At 38.5% G+C, this 11,164-nt stretch overlaps 1 protein-coding gene across 1 annotated transcript in view; it reads left to right on the plus strand.

Moving 5' to 3' along the window:
* Positions 1-365: 365 nt before the first annotated feature.
* The window catches only part of fam174c (family with sequence similarity 174 member C), a 14,127-nt gene continuing 3,328 nt past the window's right edge, over positions 366-11,164 (plus strand). The window contains exons 1-3 of the mRNA XM_079506105.1: positions 366-706; positions 1,780-1,948; positions 5,521-5,631. Coding sequence (XP_079362231.1) covers positions 550-706; positions 1,780-1,948; positions 5,521-5,631 — 437 coding nt within the window. The 5' untranslated portion in view covers positions 366-549. The remainder of the gene's footprint in view (positions 707-1,779; positions 1,949-5,520; positions 5,632-11,164) is intronic.

The following is an 11,164-nucleotide window of genomic DNA, read 5'->3' on the forward strand; positions in this document are numbered from 1 at the left end:
GCACGCACGCACACAAACACACGCACACACGGAACTGAGGCAACGTCATCACCAGGAAGTACTTCAAGATCCGCAACCAATTTTCCTACTAATCCCATCGCCTGGAGGGTCAGCTCACGCTGTGATTGGCTACTGAGTTACCAGGGCAACCAGAGGCAGCAAATCAATCACGCAGTTTTAATAATATTTAGAATTTAACGTACTATTAACCGTTTTAATGTTTTACTGTAACTCACTGTACATCATGATTTACATCAACACAACATCCATTCATTTCTACAGCATCATGGAATGTGTGTCGCCCCTGACAACGGACCAGCCAATCACAGCGCCGCAGGGCTGTCCTGTTCCCCCGGCCTATGGGTTGTATAGAGTGTTACATGTCGGTTAGTTGGAGGAACAACAGACAGAATCAGCAGAACAGTTAACTGTATTATAACTAGAGTTAGTTAACTGTATTATAACTAGAGACTAGAGTTCTGCTTCCTAACGGAGTTTAACTAGAACCAGACCCGATCCGAACCCGAACCGACTTCTGAACTCTCCGGCATGTTGCTGCTCCAGAATATTGTTCTGATGGTGTTGTGTTGTTTGGCTGTGACGGCTGATAAAACTACAGCTGCCGATAAAACTACAGCTGCCGATAAAACTACAGCTGGAGCCGATAAAACTACAGCTCCATCTGCGACCAACAGTACTGTAGTCGGTGAGTAAAATACTATAAAACTGTTATATCTGTTACCAACCTAACCCTAACAGTCTGTAGTGGGTGAGTAAAATACTATAAAACCATATGTTACCAACCTAACAGTCTGTAGTGGGTGAGTTAAATACTATAAACTGTTGTGTTACCAACCTAACCCTAACAGTCTGTAGTGGGTGAGTTAAATACAGTTATATATGTTACCAACCTAACCCTAACAGTCTGTAGTGGGTGAGTTAAATACAGTTATATATGTTACCAACCTAACCCTAACAGTCTGTAGTGGGTGAGTTAAATACTATACAAGTACAAATACAGTTATATCTGTTACTGTTGCTGAGTAAAATATACTTTAAAAGTGTATAATGTAGAAATACAGACCCTGTAGGGCAGTGGGTCCCAACGTGGGTTACGGGGACCCCCAGGGGTCCTTGAGGGAGTTCCAGGGGGTCCCCAGCTAAATGATAGTTTGGAACCAAATGGACCCTCATGGGTCCATACGGGTCCATTTGGTTCCATTTCTACACTCGGAGTTAAATGAACATTGATTTTACAATATAAATTGGGGGTCTCAGGGTCCGTAGACTAATGCATGTCAAACTGGGGGTCCTTGAAATTAAACGAGTTGAGAATCACTGCTAGAGCCGTAAAAACCTTCTCTTATGGGGGTCCCTGGCATATCTTTTCTAATGGGGGACCCTGGCATATCTTTTCTAATGGGGGTCCCTGGCATATCTTTTCTAATGGGGGTCCCTGGCATATATTTTCTAATGGGGGTCTGCAGGCTGATTAGTGTCAATTTGGGTTCCTTGACATGAAAAGGTTTGGGAACCACTGGCGTATATTATTATACATTAATTATGTTACTGGCGTATATTATACAAGGGGTGGTTTTATGGTGTTATTTAAGTGTCTAGGTCAGGAGGTAACAGCGTAACCTTAACGTAACCACAGTACTTTAGGTCAGGAGGTAACAGCGTAACCTTAACGTAACCACAGTACTTTAGGTCAAGAGGTAACAGCGTAACCTTAACGTAACCACAGTACTTTAGTAAATGTACTTGGATGCTTTGCAGCACCACTGTCTCCAGGCCCGGCGACCAACGGCAGCGATGAGTCCGGCGTTCGAACCAGCAACCTCCTGAAGAGTCTGAACGTCGACCCCTCCATGATCCGTAGAGCCATGTACGTCCTGATCGGAATCACCGGGGTGGGAGTTCTCTACTTCCTGGTCCGTGCTGTGAGGTAGGAACCAATAGTTCCATGTCCCTAACCTTACTGTCCCTATCCAGTTCTCTACTTCCTGGTCCGTGCTGTGAGGTAGGAACCAATAGTTCCATAGAGACACACGGGGACTACAAATTTCAATAGAAGTCCATTGAAATTCAACTGTAGTTAGCCTACTTTTAAAATAATATCAAATTAACTGAATTGATTTGAATAAAAATATGTTTCCAAATGTATGTAGTGTCTTTGTCAACATATATTGTTGTTTTCTCAATAGAGGATGTATTTCACATTTATTTTACCACTTGAATGAGTTACCCATAATGTTAACGGAGCAGAGGGTTGACGGCAGACAGAGAACCTGTCGCTTTTACGGGACGTCACTGCCTTTACGAGGCTACGAGCGCCGACTTGAAGAGTGGAATTCTCAATATGCATCCCGATCCCGACTGACTTTGTTATTCATGTCTATATTTTGAACATGTCACAGGCTTACTATATATGTTCTACCTACCACGGAGCTCCGACGGTGTGTTTTACCGCTGTCAACTTGTTGTATAATTAACTTTGCTGAATAGTTGCATGGGAAAATAACCCAGCTAAATGGAGGAGTGACATCCTGACATTTTCAACTAGCTAGTGAATTCTCCAGATGAGTATTAATAATAGTCTTGCAAGATGCTGTTTAGATCATTTTCAACAAATACATAGCATATAAAACGAAATACAACAAATATATCTGGGTATTGAAAACCTCAAGGGATGTATCCGTGACGTATATACCGTGCGACCACTTTGACTTGAGATTTACAATGCTAGCACTTTTCACAAACTGATGGAGTATATTATAGTAAGGATTGTAGGATGTATATTGAAATGGCAGGTATGTGACATTGAAAAGGACAAATTAAACATATGGGACACTTTATTAGAACACAAAAAAAATCGCTGTAGCCTCAGTAATGAACCAGTGAAATTAGGGTATTTTATGATGCCTCTCATAGGGATTGCATTGGCAGCTGCAGTACACAGTTGAAACGGACCAGAAGTGGGGCCGCTGTCTCATTTGGGGGCGTGAAATTTGTAGTCCCCGTGTGTCTCTATGTCCCTATCCAGTTCTCTACTTCCTGGTCCACGCTGTGAGGTAGGAACCAATAGTTCCATGTCCCTAAACCTATCCTTACTGTCCCTATCCAGTTCTCTACTTCCTGGTACGCGCTGTGAGGTAGGAACCTATAGTTCCATGTCCCTAAACCTATCCTTACTGTCCCTATCCAGTTCTTTACTTCCTGGTCCGTGCTGTGAGGTAGGAATCAATAGTTCCATGTCCCTAAACCTATCCTTACTGTCCCTATCCAGTTCTCTACTTCCTGGTCCGCTCTGTGAGGTAGGAACCAATAGTTCCATGTCCCTAAACCTATCCTTACTGTCCCTATCCAGTTCTCTACTTCCTGGTCTGTGCTGTGAGGTAGGAACCAATAGTTCCATGTCCCTAACCTTACTGTCCCTATCCAGTTCTCTACTTCCTGGTCCACGCTGTGAGGTAGGAACCAATAGTTCCATGTCCCTAAACCGATCCTTACTGTCCCTATCCAGTTCTCTACTTCCTGGTCTGTGCTGTGAGGTAGGAACTAATAGTTCCATGTCCCTAACCTTACTGTCCCTATCCAGTTCTCTACTTCCTGGTCCACGCTGTGAGGTAGGAACCAATAGTTCCATGTCCCTAAACCTATACTTACTGTCCCTATCCAGTTCTCTACTTCCTGGTACGCGCTGTGAGGTAGGAACCAATAGTTCCATGTCCCTAAACCTATCCTTACTGTCCCTATCCAGTTCTCTACTTCCTGGTACGCGCTGCGAGGTAGGAACCAATTGTTCCATGTCCCTAACCTTACTGTCCCTATCCAGTTCTCTACTTCATGGTACGCGCTGCGAGGTAGGAACCAATTGTTCCATGTCCCTAACCTTACTGTCCCTATCCAGTTCTCTACTTCCTGGTCTGTGCTGTGAGGTAGGAACCTATAGTTCCCTAAAACCTAACCCTATCCATAACCTATACCTATCCTTACTGTCCCTATCCAGTTCTGTACTTCCTGGTCTGTGCTGTGAGAACCAATAGTTCCTGCTGCGGCATTCTGGATCAATGGGCTCTATGCAGCCAACACTTCCGCATTCAGTTTGGGCCACCAGAACGCTTCCCGTCGGCAGCCACTCATTCACTTTGAACGTACGGTCGTGATTTTGTAGGAATAAAGTTCAGTACTTTATACAACACTATTTCATTTGATAATGTGATGGCGTAGTTTTTCATAGTTTGTATTATTTGTGTTGCGACGTTGACATGAGTTAGAAACGTCTTAAATCTCCTGTTAAAACGAGAGTTCTTCTTGGATTTCTCCGGCGTTGCCATGTCCGCTTGTTATAAGCGACTTGGAGCTTGGCTTCTTTTCATAGACCTGATTGCTTATTTCTCTCACACAATCTGGCGACACCTGTCTCCAGCTGTTATACACAGCAGTGTAACAACCGGTGTTGCCAGATTGTGTGAGAGAAATAAGCAATCAGGTCTATGAAAAGAAGCCACTCCACAAATGAGCTACTTTTATACTTCATTTTTATATACTAAGACTATAGGACATCGGCAGCTACTTGAGAATAGCAGATCTACAAGCTCACGATGCTTTCCAAAACAGTTTTTGTTTTATACAAATAAAGAAATAAAAACCTGGCACAAAACATTCAGATGGGGGTCCGTGTGCACGAATACATGGGGGTCCTTGGCTTTATGACAATGTTTGAGCAGAATCACAGGTTTAAACAACATTAGGGAAAATAAGCAACTACACTTTAGAAACAAGCCCCAAAAAACGCAACCTAACCTGTCAATATTTTCAAGCAACTTTACTGAAAAACAAGACCAAAGTCGCTTATAACAAGCGGACATGGCAACACCGGAGAAATCCATGAAGAACTCTGGTTTTTAACAGGAGATTTAAGACGTTTTCATGAATCAGGATTTCAGGAAGCGTTTTCCGGGCGAGAGGCATGTTGAAGTATATCCATCTGGTCAAAACCATAGAGAGCTCCTTAGATGACGCGCGGCGAGCCTTCCTGATCTTATCCGTAAACCAAGGATAGTCTAAGAAGGATGAGACGCGAAGACCGTACGGGCGACGCCATGTTGCTTTGGAAGGAAAGAAACATGCGCAATGGGCTATATGCAGCCAACACTTCCGCGTTCAGCTTCCTTGGTCTCAACTGCGCATGTTTCTTTCCTTCCAAAGCAACATGGCGTCGCCCGTACGGTCTTCGCGTCTCGTCCTTCTTAGACTGTCCTTGCCGTAAACAGGGAAGTGAACGGCAGCGCGCATGGCGCCAAAAGCAAGGAGTACATTGCAGAAGGATAGGCCAACCCAAAAAAAAATCGGAATATATTTTCTCCGTTTGATATCAATGAAAAAGCGCTACGATGTGTACACATGTCGTCGCAATCAGTGGGTAGCATTAGTTATGACGTTCCCACACTTCGTACGGTCTGAATGTGTTAACCGTGTGTGTGCGTGTGCGTGCGTGTGTGCGCGTGTGCGTAGGATGAAGAAGCCTCAGCATAAGAAGAAGTACGGTCTTCTGGCAAACATGGATCTGGATGGAATGGAGTCTGACGAGGATGAGACTCTGTACGAGGCCAGGAGCCTCCGCAGGTACTTATATACAAATACTACGATAAATACTATACATTTTATATACAAATACTACTATAAATACTATACATTTTATATACAAATACTACTATAAATACTATACATTTTATATACAAATACTATGATAAATACTATACATTTTATATACAAATACTATGATAAATACTATACATTTTATATACAAATACTACGATAAATACTATACATTTTATATACAAATACTACTATAAATACTATACATTTTATATACAAATACTACTATAAATACTATACATTTTATATAGAAATACTATGATAAATACTATACATTTTATATACAAATACTATGATAAATACTATACATTTTATATACAAATACTACGATAAATACTATACATTTTATATACAAATACTACGATAAATACTATGATAAATACTATACATGTCACTCCCAACAGAGGCGAGGTAGTTCTTTCTCACTGGTGGACACAATAAATACCTGTGAAGTAGTTTCAACTAAATATAATCCTATATAAACACATTTTATTGAAGTAGTTTAATATAATTTTAATCCTATATAAACACATCTTAGTGAAGTAGTTTCAACTAAACATAATCCTATATAAACTCATTTTAGTGAAGTAGTTTCAGACTGTGTGGAGTTAGAAGATTGTCTCTTATCTGCTGTTGGACTTTGTCTGTCCTGAATCTACGTGTCTTTAAAACATCTACTGGACACATCATCAGTGTCATAGTTTAAACACTTCAAACAGTGTCCACATCATCAGTGTCATAGTTTAAACACTTTAAACAGTGTCCACATCATCAGTGTCATAGTTTAAACACTTTAAACAGTGTCCACATCATCAGTGTCACAGTTTAAACACTTTAAACAGTGATAACATCATCAGTGTCATAGTTTAACACTTTAAACAGTGTCCACATCATCACTGTCATAGTTTAAACACTTTAAACAGTGTCCACATCATCACTGTCATAGTTTAGAACACTTTAAACAGTGTCCACATCATCAGTGTCATAGTTTAAACACTTTAAACAGTGATAACATCATCAGTGTCATAGTTTAAACACTTTAAACAGTGTTCACATCATCAGTGTCAGTTTAAACACTTTAAACAGTGATAACATCATCAGTGTCATAGTTTAAACACTTTAAACAGTGATAACATCATCAGTGTCAGTTTAAACACTTTAAACAGTGTCCACATCATCAGTGTCATAGTTTAAACACTTTAAACAGTGTCCACATCATCGGTGTCATAGTTTAAACACTTTAAACAGTGTCCACATCATCGGTGTCATAGTTTAAACACTTTAAACAGTGTCCACATCATCAGTGTCATAGTTTAAACACTTTAAACAGTGTCCACATCATCAGTGTCATAGTTTAAACACTTTAAACAGTGATAACATCATCAGTGTCATAGTTTAAACACTTTAAACAGTGTCCACATCATCAGTGTCATAGTTTAAACACTTTAAACAGTGTCCACATCATCAGTGTCATAGTTTAAACACTTTAAACAGTGTCCACATCATCAGTGTCATAGTTTAAACACTTTAAACAGTGTCCACATCATCAGTGTCATAGTTTAAACACTTTAAACAGTGTCCACATCATCAGTGTCATAGTTTAAACACTTTAAACAGTGTCCACATCATCAGTGTCATAGTTTAAACACTTTAAACAGTGTCCACATCATCAGTGTCATAGTTTAAACACTTTAAACAGTGTCCACATCATCAGTGTCATAGTTTAAACACTTTAAACAGTGTCCACATCATCAGTGTCATAGTTTAAACACTTTAAACAGTGTTCACATCATCAGTGTCATAGTTTAAACACTTTAAACAGTGATAACATCATCAGTGTCATAGTTTAAACACTTTAAACAGTGATAACATCATCAGTGTCATAGTTTAAACACTTTAAACAGTGTCCACATCATCAGTGTCATAGTTTAAACACTTTAAACAGTGATAACATCATCAGTGTCATAGTTTAAACACTTTAAACAGTGATAACATCATCAGTGTCATAGTTTAAACACTTTAAACAGTGTCCACATCATCAGTGTCATAGTTTAAACACTGTAAACAGTGTCCACATCATCACTGTCATAGTTTAAACACTTTAAACAGTGTCCACATCATCAGTGTCATAGTTTAAACACTTTAAACAGTGTCCACATCATCAGTGTCATAGTTTAAACACTTTAAACAGTGTCCACATCATCAGTGTCATAGTTTAAACACTTTAAACAGTGTCCACATCATCAGTGTCATAGTTTAAACACTTTAAACAGTGTCCACATCATCAGTGTCATAGTTTAAACACTTTAAACAGTGTCCACATCATCAGTGTCATAGTTTAAACACTTTAAACAGTGATAACATCATCAGTGTCATATTTTAAACACTTTAAACAGTGATAACATCATCAGTGTCATAGTTTAAACACTTTAAACAGTGTCCACATCATCAGTGTCATAGTTTAAACACTTTAAACAGTGTCCACATCATCAGTGTCATAGTTTAAACACTTTAAACAGTGTCCACATCATCAGTGTCATAGTTTAAACACTTAAAACAGTGTTCACATCATCAGTGTCATAGTTTAAACACTTTAAACAGTGATAACATCATCAGTGTCATAGTTTAAACACTTTAAACAGTGTCCACATCATCAGTGTCATAGTTTAAACACTTTAAACAGTGTCCACATCATCAGTGTCATAGTTTAAACACTTTAAACAGTGTCCACATCATCAGTGTCATAGTTTAAACACTTTAAACAGTGTCCACATCATCAGTGTCATAGTTTAAACACTTTAAACAGTGATAACATCATCAGTGTCATAGTTTAAACACTTTAAACAGTGTCCACATCATCAGTGTCATAGTTTAAACACTTTAAACAGTGTCCACATCATCAGTGTCATAGTTTAAACACTTTAAACAGGGTCCACATCATCAGTGTCAGTTTAAACACTTTAAACAGTGTCCACATCATCAGTGTCATAGTTTAAACACTTTAAACAGTGTCCACATCATCGGTGTCATAGTTTAAACACTTTAAACAGTGTCCACATCATCGGTGTCATAGTTTAAACACTTTAAACAGTGTCCACATCATCAGTGTCATAGTTTAAACACTTTAAACAGTGTCCACATCATCAGTGTCATAGTTTAAACACTTTAAACAGTGATAACATCATCAGTGTCATAGTTTAAACACTTTAAACAGTGTCCACATCATCAGTGTCATAGTTTAAACACTTTAAACAGTGTCCACATCATCAGTGTCATAGTTTAAACACTTTAAACAGTGTCCACATCATCAGTGTCATAGTTTAAACACTTTAAACAGTGTCCACATCATCAGTGTCATAGTTTAAACACTTTAAACAGTGTCCACATCATCAGTGTCATAGTTTAAACACTTTAAACAGTGTCCACATCATCAGTGTCATAGTTTAAACACTTTAAACAGTGTCCACATCATCAGTGTCATAGTTTAAACACTTTAAACAGTGTCCACATCATCAGTGTCATAGTTTAAACACTTTAAACAGTGTCCACATCATCAGTGTCATAGTTTAAACACTTTAAACAGTGTTCACATCATCAGTGTCATAGTTTAAACACTTTAAACAGTGATAACATCATCAGTGTCATAGTTTAAACACTTTAAACAGTGATAACATCATCAGTGTCATAGTTTAAACACTTTAAACAGTGTCCACATCATCAGTGTCATAGTTTAAACACTTTAAACAGTGATAACATCATCAGTGTCATAGTTTAAACACTTTAAACAGTGATAACATCATCAGTGTCATAGTTTAAACACTTTAAACAGTGTCCACATCATCAGTGTCATAGTTTAAACACTGTAAACAGTGTCCACATCATCACTGTCATAGTTTAAACACTTTAAACAGTGTCCACATCATCAGTGTCATAGTTTAAACACTTTAAACAGTGTCCACATCATCAGTGTCATAGTTTAAACACTTTAAACAGTGTCCACATCATCAGTGTCATAGTTTAAACACTTTAAACAGTGTCCACATCATCAGTGTCATAGTTTAAACACTTTAAACAGTGTCCACATCATCAGTGTCATAGTTTAAACACTTTAAACAGTGTCCACATCATCAGTGTCATAGTTTAAACACTTTAAACAGTGATAACATCATCAGTGTCATATTTTAAACACTTTAAACAGTGATAACATCATCAGTGTCATAGTTTAAACACTTTAAACAGTGTCCACATCATCAGTGTCATAGTTTAAACACTTTAAACAGTGTCCACATCATCAGTGTCATAGTTTAAACACTTTAAACAGTGTCCACATCATCAGTGTCATAGTTTAAACACTTAAAACAGTGTTCACATCATCAGTGTCATAGTTTAAACACTTTAAACAGTGATAACATCATCAGTGTCATAGTTTAAACACTTTAAACAGTGTCCACATCATCAGTGTCATAGTTTAAACACTTTAAACAGTGTCCACATCATCAGTGTCATAGTTTAAACACTTTAAACAGTGTCCACATCATCAGTGTCATAGTTTAAACACTTTAAACAGTGTCCACATCATCAGTGTCATAGTTTAAACACTTTAAACAGTGATAACATCATCAGTGTCATAGTTTAAACACTTTAAACAGTGTCCACATCATCAGTGTCATAGTTTAAACACTTTAAACAGTGTCCACATCATCAGTGTCATAGTTTAAACACTTTAAACAGGGTCCACATCATCAGTGTCATAGTTTAAACACTTTAAACAGTGATAACATCATCAGTGTCATAGTTTAAACACTTTAAACAGTGATAACATCAGTGTTGTTTTGACTAAAGAAAAGAGGATGCACAGCTCATAGTCACGATGCTAGAAACTTTAATAAACCAACGTTTCGGCAACAGGTTGCCTTCTTCAGGGTATGATATGATCATACCCTGGGTTAGGGTTAGTGTTAGTGTTAGATCTGTTATATGATCATACCCTGGGTTAGGGTTAGGGTTAGTGTTAGATCTGTTATATGATCATACCCTGGGTTAGTGTTAGTGTTAGATCTGTTATATGATCATACCCTGGGTTAGGGTTAGTGTTAGATCTGTTATATGATCATACCCTGGGTTAGGGTTAGTGTTAGATCTGTTATATGATTATACCCTGGGTTAGGGTAAGGGTTAGATCTGTTATATGATCATACCCTGGGTTAGGGTAAGGGTTAGATCTGTTATATGATCATACCCTGGGTTAGGGTTAGGGTTAGTGTTAGATCTGTTATATGATCATACCCTGGGTTAGGGTTAGTGTTAGATCTGTTATATGATCATACCCTGGGTTAGGGTTAGTGTTAGATCTGTTATATGATCATACCCTGAAGAAGGCCTCCTGCCGAAACGTTGGTTCTTCTTCTATTCTTTAGTCAAAGTTTTATCTCCTGTGGTCAGCACCTCGCCTCTACTGGTGTGTAGTTTAGCACCTCGCCTCTACTGGTGTGTAGTTTTA

This window comes from Electrona antarctica (assembly GCF_951216825.1).
Source record: "Electrona antarctica genome assembly, chromosome: 7".
NCBI classification, from domain to species: Eukaryota; Metazoa; Chordata; class Actinopteri; order Myctophiformes; family Myctophidae; genus Electrona; species Electrona antarctica.